Source organism: Taudactylus pleione, unplaced genomic scaffold (assembly GCF_031769625.1).
Source record: "Taudactylus pleione unplaced genomic scaffold, aTauple2 ptg000179l, whole genome shotgun sequence".
Lineage (NCBI taxonomy): Eukaryota > Metazoa > Chordata > Amphibia > Anura > Myobatrachidae > Taudactylus > Taudactylus pleione.
Genome location: NW_028284581.1, coordinates 6,948,929 through 6,966,786, shown reverse-complemented (window position 1 = coordinate 6,966,786; position 17,858 = coordinate 6,948,929). Strand labels below are relative to the sequence as shown.

The 17,858-nt window shown below is 44.3% G+C and overlaps 1 protein-coding gene across 1 annotated transcript in view; it reads right to left on the bottom strand.

Moving 5' to 3' along the window:
- Nucleotides 1-17,858, bottom strand: part of CDKAL1 (CDKAL1 threonylcarbamoyladenosine tRNA methylthiotransferase) — a 1,097,522-nt gene that overhangs the window by 762,289 nt on the left and 317,375 nt on the right. Inside the window, exon 8 of the mRNA XM_088475853.1 lies at nucleotides 10,069-10,189. Within this exon, the coding sequence (XP_088331979.1) occupies nucleotides 10,069-10,189 (121 nt within the window). The remainder of the gene's footprint in view (nucleotides 1-10,068; nucleotides 10,190-17,858) is intronic.

Genomic DNA, 17,858 nt, shown 5'->3' with positions numbered 1-17,858 from the left:
CAATCAATCAATCTCAATGTGATTTATTTTTGCTATGTCAGCATGAAAACATGTAAGAAAAATAAACAGTACAAAAGGAAAAACATGCTCAATAGTTAATAAACTAAACTGAATGATGTTATGCTGAGGGTGAAGGTATAAAGGAGATTGAGAGAATGGATAAGGTGCGGAAAGCCTTTTGTAAGTGGCATCAATGGAGATTTCCATTTTGAAACTAGTTGACAAGTGGCTGCTCCTACATGTGCCGGATTAGCCTGTTTTGTGGCGAGTAGCCAATGGGACACATTACAAGTACTGTAAACCAATTGGTTTTCGCTCTTACAGGTAGCAACAGTGGTGCGAACTTGTGAGTTGACACACAAAAGCATATTAGAAATATGCACATTTATCCTCAACAATGGGACTTCACAAGATATTGGGAAGAACGTATATTTTGTAAAGTATGTCTCACTCTCTACTAAACATTGTTTATATTAATCACAGACTGTGTTACATCATTCCCTGATAGTTATGGTGAGTACAGACAAAAAGAATACTCTGCATGCGTGAGGGAGGAAGTCATATATGTTTTTTGGTAGGGTCATAGTCAAGCAAGTGTTGCCAGCAATTTTGGAATTGAGTCAAATAGTTGATGTTTGGAAGCATCCACAGCGGGATCAATCCTATACCATCAGAAGGGTGTGAGTTGCTGTTGCAATGACGTTAAAACGCTGGCAACGGACCACCACCTTGCACCCTTTGCGGCCCGCTCCGAGCCCGAATTTGCTTAATTTTGCCCGGAGCCCTAAGGGGCTTCTAGCAATTTTCACCAAATCCGGGTTGCCGTAAAGTGCGGCATTGCAGCGATGACTCGAACCGGCGAGATCATCGTGGCTAATTGGATCGAGCCCAGTGTCCAGCGCCAAGCCCATAAAAACCACAAACAGGGTTGACGGAATGATTATAAGTAAATTTCCACATTTCAACTATAAAGTGTCAACTGAAGAATTACAGCTTAGTGGGTCACTGTCCAATTAAGAAGCTTTTCATCAGTACCAAAAACAGGCAAGCAAGGTTTGGATGGCCGCTGATTGGTCCAAGGTGCTATGGAGTGACGAGAGAAAATGTAATCTGGTATCCTCTGATATAAAGTGTGTCTGTCTGCCTAAAAATCAAATATACAATGTAAGGTACCAGGTACAGTGAAAAATGGTGGGGAGACACGTCATGGTTTGAGGGTCTCTCTCTATTAAAGACGTTGTTCCTCCATACTGTGTATCATGGATCAGTTTATGTAGAACACTTTAGGACTACATCCACAAAAGATAGATCAATGTATTGGAGTGACCAAGTCAAAGTTCCAACCTAAATCCCATTAAGCAATTGTGGGAAGAGATAACAGGCCTGTAAGGACCCAGGACTACTCAAATAAGGAAGCTTTTTTCTGTGTGTTACAAAGGAAATGGATAAATATTCATCTGGAATGTCTACTCAATCTTGTTGAATCTATGCCCTGACAATGTCAGGCTGTAGTATTAACAAATATTTTTGCAACAAATTACTAGTGCAGTTGTCTTGAAATATACCGTTTTGTGGTATTTTGTGCAGGTCCTGAAATTAAGGAAAGGTTTTGTACTGACAAACACTTACAAGCATCTGGATATTATAATTTATTTATTATCATATAAACAAAGTGTTTGCAGTCACTCATTTTCTTACCAATTTTTGGTATTTTGTACAAAGTTAAAGCAGCATTTTTTGACAGAAAGGACATTTTATTCAAAATCTATTTGTCAAAATGTAGCACCAGCAGAATTTCTGAGTATTTCCTTAACCCTGGAACACTAACCTTAAAAAAAGAAAAAAAAAATTCTCTCTAACCATTGGTCTGAGAGACCCAAATTCTCTACAACAGCTTTAATATCAAAATTCCCAAACTTTTCGTATTATGGCTGATATAGCTGTAATATTATAGTAAGGTACTGAAGATATCTGATTTTTTAAAAAAATGTTTGTTTTATTTACAAATGTGAAATCTGGTATGGTATGAAAGCAAATGACTATCAGCAATTTGCTCCCAAACGCCGGAAAATTGACAAAATCTGTTGTTTGGACAAATTGTTTAGTTAAACATTTAACAAACTTGTCTGATGACCATTTTCATCTGTTTTCTGGCATTTAGGAGCAAATTTCTGATCATCATTTACCCCCATACATTACCAGATTTTCATTCCAACCAATCAACAAGTTGGATGGTTGGACACAAAATCTTTACGTGTGTATGCACCTTAAGGCAGAGTGCTCCAATTGCTGGACAGGGGAGTCAGTTTAGTAACATTAACGGAGAGCTGCAAATGTTTAACAGTTTAAGATATTAATACAATTATTTGTGCTGAGTGGAGAATTGTGAATGTAGTTCTGCAAAAGTAGGAAATCATTTGCCTTGAGCAAGATCATTTAGTTATGTAATTTTGCCAACCAAGGGCCATCAGATTGCGGAATTCACCCAACTTCATTTGTGGGTTACAGTGAAAAAGTATGACCCAAGTGAACTAAATTTGCCACCCATGAGATTTAGAGATTGCCTTTCCATCCGCCTATTACTGACTCCTCCAACTGCATGTAAGAGATTCAGACATTGCCACCACCAAGCTCCTGCACATGGAACCACTTAAGTTTAGGTTTGTGTGTGGTCACGCTGCTGAAAAACTGCTTATATAGTGATGGCCAAGACCCCACTGACCGCTTAATGTTCTACTTTGGTAGTGAGCTGAGAGCAAGCTCAAAGACACTGGGCTCAAACTCAGGACAGCCAGAGAACAAATACAGATGTGTTTTCATACATCATTGTTGCAGTTGTGCTAAACACAGAGTACCTTTGTCTATTTCTCCACATAATCACCCTCTTCATTTAAGCATTTATCCTATCTGTCCACGAGCTATAGAATCCCCTTCTTGTACTCTGCTGCATCCAGTCCAATGAACCAGTTAAAGACTGCAAGCTTTAACTTCTCAGCACTTCCAAAACAGTTTTCATCCAGGAACTCTTGGGGGTATTTTTTTTTTTTTTTGATGGATGTAGAATCGATCAACATTGATGTGGTATTTCTGGGGCTACATCACACATTCACTAATACTTAAACAAAAAAATAAAAACTGTTAGTAAATGTGTGATCAAAATCGACCTTTAGTGAATATACCCTCTTGAGCTTAGTGAAAAAATTAAATAGCTTGGAGCAAGGGCCCTCATTCAGAGCCGCTCGTTAGCGGCAGTACGCTCGTTCCGAGCGATGTTTGCACATCTGCGCATGCGTACGGTTTTTAGTACGCATGCGCGAACCAGTCAGTGCGGCCAAAAATCGTTTGTACGCTATATAGCGAGTGCCTGCTATTTTGAGTGACAGAATGAGGCGTATGTGGGTGGTAACAGGGGAAGGTGCTTGAAAATGGGGAGTGGAGATCCGAACGCAGGCGTGCTTAAAGGTCAAAACGGGCGTATTATGGGTGTGCATAATTAATACAGCAGCGTCATTGACCACGTCACTGGGTTATTTTATAGCCAGAACTGCTCGCAAATTTGTGGTAGCAAACACCAACCACAAGAATAGCGAGCAGTTCATACGCTGGTCGATGTACTCGATTAATCTAATAAATAGCGGACATGACGTATGGTGCGAGCGGCCAGGGGGCGTTTTTAACAAATAAACGAGCGTATGTTTTGCTCGCTCGTTCAGACTTAGAGGTGTGAACAGACTGCAATTTGCGAACGGATCATTTGAATAGCCACCCCTTGTTTTTGAACGAACGACCGCAAATAGCGAACGGCTCTGAATGAGGGCCAAGGTCCAGACTTATAGGGTGGATGATCAAAACCTCACACCCAAAACTGTGACAAGTAACGAGCGTCCTGGGCAATCTTCATCATTAACATTTGTTCATCCATTGTTGAACATTTCACACCACCCTACAGCTACATTAATTGAAAAAAATTGTCAGGTCTTACTTTCTGAGCATTCAAGAATTGAATAACACTCCACACATCACAGTCAGAGGTATTTTGTAGCATAGGTTTAATTTTAACAACGAACATCGCCAAAAACAATCAGAATAGCACATAAGTCACACAGCACTTAAGAAACAGGTTAGGAAGACCGTCCGACCATGGATTGGGGAGGGAGAATGACCTGCGTGGTGGAAATGTGCAAATGGTCTTTACTTTCTGGATTACCCTCGTAGATATGTATTAGCACCAATTAAATGTCCTTAAAAGAGGAATTTGTATTGGCACCATCTGGAAGCCTAGGCTCTTTGACAGTATGCAAATTTTCTCTGAACTGATGTCTGATTTGGTTTATTCTAGAAAAAAAAAAGGGGGGGGGGTGTAAATTGAACGCAGAAGAGTTAATGTGATGATAAATATAGCAAAGTTTATGAGTTTTTTATCTCTATTTTTGTAAATTCAGTTTTATCCTGAACATTAACCATAAATCTACGCTAAATAATTTGTAAAGGAAATTTACAGTTGAGAGATTGTAAGGGGATATTGTTGGTGTAAAGTGTGAATTCAGACCTCACAGTAGTAATGACAGGTGCATACGGTTGAGCAAAGCCTCTTTGACCAGTGTTCACACTCACACATTTTAGCAGTTTCTTCACTCAAAAACAGTGAACTCCAAGAAAAACAAAACAGGCCTTGCAGGACAGATAGTGCTGTCTGGTCCTGTACCAGAGGGGGCAATCACCACCGTATAACAAAGTGTCCAAGATCACCCTTCCATCTGTTCCTATAACAGTGCGGCCGCATACTTCACAGCTCCTGTGGCAGAAGTACTCCAGGGGCCAGGTTGAAGTGAATCTTCTCTGTGTCAGGTAAGATGATAAGATGACCTGGCGGAGTTCCCCCATCTACCCCTCAACCCTTGGAGGTCAACAGCACTTTCTTTTGGAGAGGGGAAGTTTAATACATGCTGACACCGATCCTGCTGATGTCACCACTGGACTGTATTGAATTCCAATTTATATAGAGCTACAAATTCAAGCATCTGACAAATAACAGTATTTATTTCCCAAGTGTGTCCCCTGTGGTAACGTCCCACAAACTAGTTGCGGCCTGATTGACAAATAAGGGCCATGTGGTGGAGTCTGATGGCATTCTATAGACTAAGTTTGCCAGCAGTGCCCTCTTACTTCTTAGGCTGTCTGTTATTACTCTGTCTTGTTTTATTACTGTTTTATTCCCAATTGTAAAGCACAACAGGAAATGCTGGCACTATAAGTAAATGTCAATAATGGTGTAGGTCTGATTGATACTTAAGGAGACTTTACACAAAAACATCTAACATAGCAGAAACATCTTGCAGCAGCAACCAAAAAATGTGCCCCTCAGATCGGAATCGGCATGATTTTCCTGCCGGACCCATGCCCAGCGGTTGGAATCCCGACAGCGGCATCCCGGCAGAGGAGAAAATCCCGATCGTCCAAGGAAAGTATTGTGTAACCTAATTCTACCCCCTAACCCTCTATTAGGGGTGCCTAACACTAACCTTCCCCCCAGTGCCTAACTCTATTCCCCCCTTCCCCGCCGCCTAAACCCAAGTCCCCCGGGGGGTGCCTAACCCTAAATCTCCCCCGGGGGTGCCTAACGCTAACCCCCTCTTCCCCGCCGCCTAAACCCAAGTCCCCGGGGGGGTGCCTAACGCTAACCCCCTCTTCCCCGCCGCCTAAACCTAACCTCCCGGGGGTGCCTAAACCTAAGTCCCCCCTTGGAACACTAAACCTACAACCCACGGGTCTAGATTTAGACGCCTGTCATTTAACCCTCGCTGGGATTAGGATAAGACAAAAAATTTCTTCCAGCAAACAAACTTTTTATGTTTCTTGACAAAACCTTTCAGACTACAGGCATTACAAAATAATTCACTCTGCAGAATGACAGGTATATTAGTATTAGTTAAAATAGATTACAAACTTAAAGAGAAATTAAAGCCTTTGGAATATATAAATGCCAAATAATGGCTAAGTGAAGGTAGTGAATAATGTTCGTCATTAGCTGGATTAAAGGGGGGGTGGGGGTAGTGGGAATAGGTGAGAGGTGACCCGGGCCCCCCTCAGGCAGGTATTCAAATTCTTGTCGGCACTCGACAGGTGCCATTTCTGCCAGCACTACTAGCATGGGGTGGGGCTGAGGAGGATAACTAGTCAGCGGGCTCTCCCGCTTTGCCCTGTAAAGTGGCAAGACAGCCAATAACTTTATATGGGGGTGCAGCACTGCACAAGCGCACCCCTGGACTTCCCCTCTCTCCTCCTAAAAGTAAAGCTTGATTATGCGGAAACTGATGTCACAATACATTGCATGTGCCGTACACACTGCACAATTCAGTGTACGGTGGCTCGGTGTATCATTACATGCTACATGTAAAAGCATCACTTCATTCATTGCATTATCCAATCTGCCGTGTAGCACATTGGATGGGACGATGCAATGAATGACGGATCAGACGTACACACTATACGATGTGTTCGATATATTGTTCCAATCTACATCGGAACAATATATTGTATGATACATTGTATAGTGTGTACCCAGCTTAAGATGCTGATCGGGTGGGTCATGAACCTGATCAGTGCAGATCTGCCACTAGTCTATCTTCCCGTGAATTCTTCAGTTCAGCAGTCAGCACCTGTGGCTTCTGATAATTAGATGCAGGGACAGTGGATGCAAGGTAATCTATTATATACACTATACATAAACGTAAGCTCTTGACTTTTCATGATAATTTATCATATCTGTCACTGGACTAGACTTCTGGTGAAATAAATTGAGCATTATGCCTGGTTGCAGTATGTGTTCAGCAATGACAGGTGTCATAGCACATACATGGAAAAAAAGAGGAATCTCGGGGGGTATAGCAACAGTCTTGGTTATAGCCTGACAAAAAGTGTCTGTGACTAGACTGTTCCTTTTGGCACGGCACGTGCGCTGTCTTCAAGGCAATGCACAGCAACATGTAAACCATAAGACTGGCCTTTTGCTTTATTTGTTGCTGTGCATTGCCATACCGAAACACTGGAAACTGCATTTGTAGGCACTAATGTAATTATGAATCTTTAATACATATTCTGCTTGAAAGAAAAGACCTGAGGTTCCATCCCTTATTCTAGATATAATTATATATACATACATATATAGAATTATTTAGTTATTCAGTTTAAACTTAATCTCTGCACGTTTATTTCCAATATAAAAGTGTTTTTCCATCAGTGAGTATTAAGTTCTGCTGTTGACACAAGTCCACTAAAAAAAACAAAAAAAACAGAAGACTATGGGGCATATTCAATTACAAGCGAAAAGTCTGTTGCCTGACTTTTCGCCGTCATCGCCGCTCTTCAGAGGGATAAAGTATTGCGCTCATCCCTGTATATCCCCGTACTCAATTCCAAATCGGTGAAAACGGGAGCATGTGAAACTGAAATAGGCGAAAAGTGCTGTCATTTTTGGGGAAATCAGAATGACACCCCCCAAAAGATGCTCTGACATGAGGGTTCACTATGGGTAGCCCTGAATAGCCCTGGTGAAGAATAGTATTTTGCTACTTTATTGGGGGAAAATAAGTAGTCAAATTTGGGGTACATGAAAATGGATGCAAGCATATTTAAATATTGCTAAAGTCAAGCAATAAAAAGCCCCAAAAAGGCACCTTCAGCAAGCACCTGCAATCCAAAAATACACCTCCCCCATACTTGCATACCCGCCGGGTATTCATAGGCACAACTTTTTCGCATATTACATTGCGTTACCACACCAATGAAAAGACGCTACAATTGAAAATGGGGATAAGTGAAATCGGCGAAAAAATGACGTCATCTGCGAAAAATATTCGCCGAGAACATCTTTTCGCTGCTAATTGAATACGGCCCTATACATATGTTAATAATAAATGTTCTATTTTTCAGGTGAAATTAATAAAATAATCTTATTAAAAGGTAGTAATTTATTAGATGTTGTAATTTGTCCATGGAAGAATAGGTCAAATAAGGTACTTTAGTCATCACAAACTAACTTTTAAGCAAAACACAGTAAATGTTCATGGACAGAGTCTGTGCTCACTGGCCTACTAAAGCAACAAGGCAATCTCTGGTTTCAGCTTAATGGGTAAAACATCACACAAGGCACATTTTGACTTCCAGATTTAGACACATGGGACGATAAGAGCAAGGCACATTTTGACTTCCAGATTTAGACACATGGGACGATAAGAGCATTATTACTTGATTGAAAGTGAAGTAGGAGCCTTGTGTTTTAATTTCATCACTCCCTGGCAGTGTAATTGACTGACTCTCTCCTTTCTTACAGAGGCTCTCTCACAGCAGCATCACATGTTCATAAATGAAATGGATAGCTTGGGTTTAGTGTACCAAAATACTACCGTATGTATGAGAAGTAAATGTTTCAATAAACATAACTATATGCAAGTATTCATTAGATTTAATTTAGTGTTTTGCTACAATATAGTGTCAATAATGGTCAAAAGTAATTTTCCCATTTAGGCCGGTGTTAAATTAGCCCCGATAATTTTTCAGGCAAATTAAAGGGGACTTACCGAATTTTTTTGCCTTTGGGCAACTCAATTAGATCACGTTTTATTAGCCCGAATAATTATCCGTTTTCATGCAAATACACATAGGATCCGTGATAAGGTCACAGAAATGTGTTTTCGTAACCACAATCTCGAAAATGGGGTAATTATGGGGGATTGTCTATCATCTGCCTCAGGTATGTGATAAAAATCCACAATAAAGCCGTCTTTGGCTCTAACAGATTAGCCCCTTGGAGATCAACTATCTGCGGTAATTTACCACGGGTAATTGAAATACCCTCATAAACTCCTTTCATTACTCAGACAACATCACCACATCTAATTAATCTTTGCAGAGTTGGGGCACATAACAATGTTATAAATTGATTTTAACATTATAGGTGGCTTCTGCTACTGTTGACTGAAACATGCAATTGAGCGCACTAATAGGGAAGAGAACTCAAGATTTCCACCTTCAAGTCTGTTAACTGAGGCGCGGTGGTTGCAAAATATGCGCTATATCGCGTTTTTACGTGCTACATGATGCTAGGGACCCAGTTTTTCAAACTTATCAGGTCCTGCAGGATATCCTGGCGCTGTGTGTCCCACAGTAGCCAATCAGCTGCTATCCTGACCCCCTCCCAACCCCTGACCCTAACCCCTTCCTTGTCCAGAGTACTGTACCAGCTGCTACCCTCCCTACCCCTAGTTCTGCCTTCCCTTAACACCCTCCTTGCCCCCCCCCCAGTACTGTGTCAGCTGCTGTCTGCCCTCACGCCAGCTGTCTGCCCTCACCCCGCATAACATGTGATGGGACCCAGAAACAGTGGATTAGGACCCCAGTTTTTTAAAGTGAGGGGTCCCTGGGACCTACAATTTTTTTTCTCTCAGCGCGAACACTGCAAGCGTCCTAGGTACATGAGGTTTCCATTCTTTAATGGGGGTAGTTTGGGCTCAAATATAGCAAATACAATAATTAGCATCAGTATCATTATAAATATTCAAGATTTCCACAGCTACAGTAGGAATGGTGTGGTGAAAAGATCCTTTATGCAATGACCAAAACTAATGTACATACTACCAAAAAAACAAACCAAAAACTGAAAACAAAATATAAGCAAACAAACCAACCAAAAAGAGGGAAGAGGAGGAAAAAAAACCTAGACATAAGCCAAGAAATGTCAATCACAGATGTACATTGAATAGTAATAAATATAAGCTATGTTGTTGAATATATATATATATATATATATGTATATGCAGCATACTATAAAACAGCAGTAACAGGAGAAAATGTTGATTCAAGTAAGGAGGAAAGGAACAGCAAATTAGATAGAACTTGGGGGAATATTTTTATCTTTTGAAGATGCCATTTAGAATCCCACAGGGTTTCTGAGGATTTTTGTTCCCCTTTAATAAGTTGAGCTGCAGAAGAGCACTATGGCTAAGAAAAATGAAATTGAATTCTTAGGCAGCACTGAATATTTTATGAGCAAATTTGAAAGAAGCTTACCCTGTATTGATGGAAATGATTTCTATCAGTGGGTTCTTCCTAATCTTTGGCAAATCCAATCGAGCTCCCCCCAACCGTTTTCCATTATCCTTTTTCTGACCCAGCAGTCGCACAGAGTGACCTTCAAATGAAGCACATAAATACACAAACACAAGTCACGCCACTTCAGAATAATTCATCTCGCTCTGCCAGATTTATTAATGGCAGCATTTAAATATTTAAAACAGACATTAACAGTGAAAAAAATATATAGGAAGAACTGCAATAGTAATAAATGTGACAGGAGGAAATTATAATAAACAACGAATGAGGCTGGAAACAAGTTATTACATACTGTGCAGATGGCTGTGGTTAGGGATATACCTACTTCCGACACAAGTTTTAAGCATGTTGAAAATATAGGCTATACAGGCTTTAAGGCACTCATTTTGTTCAACAGATACTGTACAAACGTGTTTAAAACTGTTTAAATCTAAATCAATGACATATTTTATGGAAATTTCCAAATGACACCTGAGGTGTGTACTTTCAAGTCTTCCACCATAAACCAGATTAATCACTAATCGTGCTGGTCAGCTTTCCATATGTAGAACTGAAAGTTTAAGAGTATATTTGCTTTAAATGGCACAGTGACTACACAAAAAATAGTTAATAAAAAGTATTTTTCGTTCCTTTAATTCACTAGTTTTAAATACTGTACTCTATAGATTTTTTTTAGAACTGCAACAACTTTTGCTCCAAGTATTGTGGCTTTTGTTGCAGTATTACCGCAGCATTATGAAAAACTGTTTCCAGACAATAAAATAAAGCCACAGGCTAGCAAATTGTGTCTGTGGTGGATATAAGCTACAGCAATGGTGTGGTAGGCAGTGGCAGACCACAATCTCGGACACATTTGTTGTTTGTGTTCTGCCTTTATTGCAGTATTTTACAGGCGGATTACAGGTGCCAGTGGGCCCTTATTGTCAGGGCATGCTGGCACTTTTTGTTCCACAAGTGCCGACATCCCGAGGCAGACTTGCTGGGACTTGAAGGCCTCTCATAAAAAAACAATATTAAATAGTTCCATTTTTCGCGCCTATATTCCAATACCAGCCCAGGTTGAGAGGTTTGGGCCTGGTTGCTGAGGCGGATGGGCGGAAGACAGACTACCGGGTCACATGATGCATCAGCCTACCTATGGTTCTCGGTGGACAACCGCTATGACATATACTGCGGCTGACTGTTATGGTCTTCCCGCTCACCGCGGACATTCTGACTTAGGCAGCAGAAGGACCCAGTTCCAGCGGTGCTTAGTCTGTGCTCAGTATAGCTGATTTAGCAGCAGCAGTGAAAGGGAGATACCACTCCCCTCTCTCAGTGTGACAGTAGTCTTCCAGAGAACCAGCAGTGAAAGGGGATCACACATCACACTGCTCTCATCCAGTGCCCTGTGTCTGTGCGCTGTTACAAAAATTAACCCAGTGCCCTGTGTGTGGGTTGTTAAAAAATACATTTTTGAAATTTTTCAGTGGACACTTTTTTTTTAATGAACAAGGATAAGTTGTGAACTTTAAATATGCTTTAAGTCTCCAAACATGACCATAATATATGTACAGCCTGTATTATATCTTTACGCCATTGTGATTGCCATATTATGAGGTTTATGTAATAGGGTGCAGTGTGGGTTGTCTGCGCAGGCGGAACCCCTGCGAATGTGTCCTGGTTTTTTTTTTTTTTTTTTGGGGGGGGGGGGGAATATAGCAACCCTATGCAGGCAGTACTGCCATTGCTCACTGAAAAGTTTCTTGACTGTGCATCACAGGCCATAGGCATAGTGTATGCTTCACAGAACACAGCAGGGGCCAAAGGAAGATGGACAGCATTGCTACCCAGTCCATGGCGCGCCACATAAAATAGTTTAATAATATTTTGCTGTATGGTCTGGCAATGTAGTTTTCTGCCCTGTTATTATATCATTCACAGGGAAACACATGTCTGTTATAAAACGGATTTAAAATGTAAGTTTTGGCTATAGTTATATTAGCATGCTATCCAATTGATTATTTCCAGATTACTGTTAATGTGTATACCCCTATATTTGTTACATCTATTGCACATTTTGTGCTAAAAATAGAAGAAAAACAAAACAAAAACCTACAGACCAATAATAATTTTGGAGAAAATATGAGATATGGTAAGAACTTACCCTTGTTATCTCTATTTCTACGAAGTCCATAGGGTTCCACAGGATACCTTGGGGTATAGGTGTGACGTCAGTCGCAGGGCACCAAAGAGTTAAGCTTTCAGCCTCCCAGGATGCACTAGGTCCCCCTCCTATACCCCGCCCCCGGGCCAAGGCACCTCAGTTAGTTACCAAGCCATAGGCCGGGGGAGGAGAAGGAAGAGAGAGAACAAAGATCTGGACACATACAAGAATCACATTCTCACCAGAGGGAGACGGAAAACCGGTGACCAGAGCAAAGCCCATCTGCAGCACAGGTGCGACAGGGCGGGAGTCCTGTGGAACCCTATGGACTTCGTAGAAATAGAGATAACAAGGGTAAGTTCTTACCATATCTCATATTTTCTACTTCAGGGTCCATAGGGTATCCACAGGATACCTTGGGGATGTCCCAAAGCAGTATCCTTTAAGGGTGGGGACGCTCCTGTGCAGAAAGGAGAATCCGCCGCCCGAAGGAAGCATCCTGAGAGGCGAAGGTGTCAAACCTGTAATACCTCACGAAGGTATGGACAGAAGACCACGTAGCAGCCTTGCAGATCTGAACTGCCGAGGCACCACGTCGAGCTGCCCACGAAGGACCCACAGACCTAGTGGAATGAGCCTTCAGAGAAGGAGGGACCGGTAGGCCTTCATGAAGATAAGCTTCAGAAATAGCCATACGGATCCAGGCTGCCAAAGTTTGCTTTGAAGCAGGCCAACCCTTTTTACGGAAGCCATAGAGGACAAACAAAGCGTCCGACTTCCTAAACGAAGAAGTGCGGTCAACATAAGTCCTTAAGGCCCGCACAACATCCAAAGAGGCCTCACCCACGGAAAGACCCGGTGAGTTAAAGGCCGGAACAACTATTTCCTCGTTAACATGAAACTGGGAAACAACTTTGGGAAGAAACTCGGGCCGAGTGCGGAGCACTGCCCTGTTCCCATAAAAAACCAAGAAAGGGGGTCTACAAGAAAGAGCCCCTAACTCAGAAACACGTCTGGCCGAAGCAATGGCCAGAAGGAAAACAGTCTTAGCTGTTAGCCATTTAAGATCCACTGAGCCCAGTGGTTCAAACGGCGGTCCTTGGAGAGCCCTCAGGACCACAGCCAAATCCCAAGGCGCCACAGGTGGAACAAAGGGCGGCTGAATGCGGAGAACACCCTGCATAAAGGTGCGCACATCCGGGATTGTAGCAATCCTACGGTGAAACCAGACAGATAGGGCCGAAACCTGTACCTTCAAAGAAGCAAGGCGAAGCCCATGATCTAGTCCCGCTTGCAGGAAGGCGAGAATCCGAGACAGACGAAACTCCCGCGGACCATAACCTCTCGGTCGACACCACTGGAAGAACGTATGCCACGCGCGATGGTATATCCTCGCGGAAGACGGTTTCCGAGCTCGTAACATGGTACGCACCACAGAGCTGGAAAACCCCCGGGACCTCAGCATGGCCGTCTCAACAGCCACGCCGTCAAAGACAGCCGAGTCAGGTCCGGGTGAAGGCAAGGACCCTGAGACAGAAGGTCCAGTCGTAGCGGCAACCGCAGAGGACTGTCCACGGACAGACCCTGAAGGTCTGAGAACCAGTGCCGTCTGGGCCACGCGGGAGCTATCAACAGGAGCGTCCCTCCTTCCTGTTTGAATTTCCGGATTACCCGTGGAAGAAGGGAGACGGGAGGGAACAGGTATGCGAACCGGAACGTCCACCGGACGGACAGAGCATCGACCAGAGACGCCCCTTCGTCTCTTGTGCGAGACCCGTACACCGGCAACTTGTTGTTGTGCCGGGACGCCATGAGGTCGATTTCTGGAAGACCCCACCTGTCCACCAGTAGTTGAAAAACGTCCGGGTGCAGGGACCATTCCCCCGGATGAACGTCCTGGCGACTTAGAAAGTCCGCCTCCCAATTGAGCACTCCCGGGATGAAGACCGCTGATATGGCCGGAAGATTGCGCTCCGCCCAAACCAGGATCCGAGAGACCTCTACGAGAGCCGCCCGACTGCGAGTTCCTCCTTGCCTGTTTATGTAGGCCACGGTGGTAGCGTTGTCCGACTGGACCTGCACCGGGCGACCCTGGAGAAACCGCTGTGCCTGCTGGAGAGCATTGAAGACCGCACGGAGTTCCAAGATATTTATTGGAAGCTCCGCTTCTGTCGGCGTCCACCTGCCCTGGAACAAGTGTGGACCCGAAACTGCTCCCCAGCCCCGAAGACTGGCGTCCGTTGTCAACAGGACCCAATTTGGAACCCAGAACGGACGTCCCTTGTTGAGGTGGGTCGTCTGTAACCACCACGCAAGGGACAGGCGAACCTCCTGGGTGAGCACAATCGTCTGGGACTTCAGAGACTGAGGCAGCCCGTTCCACTTGGACAGGATCAGGTGCTGCAGAGGTCTGGAGTGAAACTGGGCGTATTCCACCATGTCGAACACCGACACCATGGAGCCCAGTAACCTCATCGCCGAGTGCAAGGACACCCGGCGGCTGTGCAGGCAACTGCGCACCCTTGACTGTAAAGCAGAGATCTTGTCCTCCGTCACGAAGATCCTTTGCTGTCCCGAGTCCAATAAGGCTCCAAGATGCAGAATCCTCCGAGACGGGATTAGAGTGGACTTCTGCCAGTTGATTAGCCAGCCGTGCCGTTGCAGCAGTGCAATGGTCAGGTCCAAGTGGCGTAACAGGAGCTCTGGAGATCCTGCCACCAATAACAGGTCGTCCAAATACGGCAACATGCGGACTCCCTGCAGCCGCAGAGAAGCCGCCATGACCGCCATCACCTTGGTGAAAACACGTGGTGCTGTTGCCAGGCCAAAAGGTAACGCCCGAAACTGGAAGTGGTCGCTGCGGATTGCAAACCTGAGGAACTGTTGATGGCGCAAAAGAATAGGGACATGCAGGTAAGCGTCCTGTATGTCCAATGACACCAAGTAGTCCCCAGGTTCCAGCGCCAGAATGATGGACCGTAGGGTCTCCATCCGAAACCTCGGGACCCGCAAAGACTTGTTGAGTGCTTTGAGGTTGAGAATCGGACGATATGACCCATTGGGTTTCTGTACCAAAAATAGATTTGAATAGAAACCCTGGCCCCTCTGGGAGAATGGAACAGCCACTATAACTCCAGCCTGGAGCATAGTGTGCAATACCTTCCGCAGCTCCGTAGCCTTGTTCCGGTCTGATGGGAGACCCGTGGTGAAGAAGCGAGCCGGGGGTCTGTGCCGGAAGGAGAGGGCGTATCCGTGGGAAACCACCTCCAGAACCCAAGTGTCTGCCGTAGTGGTCGACCAACACTGGGCGAACTGTAGCAGGCGGCCTCCCACCCTGGGATCCCCCAAAGGGAGGCCCGGACCGTCAGGCCGCAGGCTTGTCATCTGGCTTGGGGGCCGGGCGTCTGGTACTCCATGCCTGCTTCCGGGGCTTGACCGATTTCTTAGGGCCAGCCTGTCGAGGAAACGACTGTGGTTTGGGCCTGCCCTGGGCCCTAGATGACCGAAAGGACGATGGTCCCGAACCAGAAGGAGCAGCGGCTGACGGGAGACAAGCAGATTTGGCTGCCGCCAGCGTGGCCACAATCTTATCCAGATCCGGACCGAAGAGAACTTCTCCGGTAAACGGCAACGCTTCCAGACCTTTCTTGGAATCTGCGTCCGCCTTCCAGGATCGCAGCCACAAGGTGCGACGAGCAGCTACCGCTGCTGAAGAAATTCTAGACACCAGAGTACTAATGTCTAGGGCCGCCTCGTTGATGTAGGTGGCCGAATCATGGAGATTGCCAATCAACTCCGCCTGTTCGGCCGGACAGTCGGATGAAAAAAGAAGCCTCTAATGAATCCGCCCAGCGCTCCATCGCTCTGGCAACCCAGCAAATGGCCATAGCCGGCCGTGCTGCCCCCCCTGCAAGGGAATAAGCGGACTTCAGGCAGATTTCTACCTTGCGGTCCGTAGCATCCTTAAGGGAGGACATGGATGGCATCGGCAATGTGGCACTACGGACAAGACGGGTCACATGAGAATCCACCTGTGGAGGGGATTCCCACTTAGCAAAATAATTATCCGCGAACGGATAAGCCACCGCCAGGCGTCTCTGCGGCTGGTATCTTTTGCCAGGTTGTTTCCACGTCTCCTCTAAATGGTCCACCAACTGACCCGAAAGAGGAAAGACTGTGGCATCGCCCTTCACCGCGGGACCCCGCTGCTTACCTCTGTCCCCCTTGAATCCGGCCATGGTCCGGAGCATCTGGGGTCACCGCTAGCTGTGACCCCAGACGCCCACCAGCATCCCCGGATCAGTACCGGCGTTCTGGTACCGGCGGGGTGTAGGGAAGACAGCATGGACGTCAGGACTGACTGTCCATGCTGTTCATCCAGATGTGCAGCCACAGCTGCATGAAGAAAAAGCTTCAGGGGCTCTTCTAGCCCCCACTCCAACAGGTGCACCCGACTCCGGCCGGGCACCAAACTAAACTGAGGTGCCTTGGCCCGGGGGCGGGGTATAGGAGGGGGACCTAGTGCATCCTGGGAGGCTGAAAGCTTAACTCTTTGGTGCCCTGCGACTGACGTCACACCTATACCCCAAGGTATCCTGTGGATACCCTATGGACCCTGAAGTAGAAAAGTAAAGTAGATAGGCAAACATTTATCACTAGATACCCAGTTTACTGCTTAGTAGGGATACAGTCAGAATGTTGACAGTGAGAATGTCAACAGTTTCTGAATGTTGAATAGGACTTTAGGTTCGATAACCAATAATTCAACATTTGTAGTGTTAAGGGTTAGTTGTACAGTTGGGCTAAATTAGGCAAAAACTGTAGATTGACATTTTGGTGTTGACATGTTAAATGTCGACATGTTGATTGGTGGCCTAATGTACATGTTAACATTTGGAATGTTGACTCTATACCACACGCACTTGGTGACAGATAATGCTTAAATCTGGTTTCTCTGGCCCTCTTCAACCCTATCCTCATTACTGTAAAATTAGGAATACCAAACAAACAGACCAATATTATACCAATTAGCACCACTTCAAGTTTACAAAAAAAAAAAAAAACTTATTAGGGTTCCTAAATTGTAGGTCCCCCAAAACAGGGGCACATGCTGTTGACAGTGTATTTTCATCAGAACCTATTTGCCAACTTATGATCTTCTTACATATAATAAACTCAATCAATTTTTAAATATATTGTACTAGTGTCTAATTATAAACAAATTTTATTGAAAAAAAACATACTTAAGTTTTAATCACTAATATTCAGTAAGCACATTTTATTATGTTACTTTTGGTCAACGCTCAGATTTACAAAACTAAACTACTTTTAAATTCTACATAAAACTTTTCTTTTTTTTTCCAAACAAAAGAATTCACTAAAATAACTTACACCCATCCATCAAGACCTTGCTTCACTAATTAGTTTAAAAGTACATTAAGTGATTTAGAGAATAAATGGACTATTCATGTTCTGATGTGATTGACCAAACTGAGTCAAGCAGCAGTTGGCTCAGAGATACAACAGAGATAAGACACTCATGGACATAGTGAAGTTAATGAATAGGTGAGTAAGAATATCCTGATAGCATAATAGGTAATTC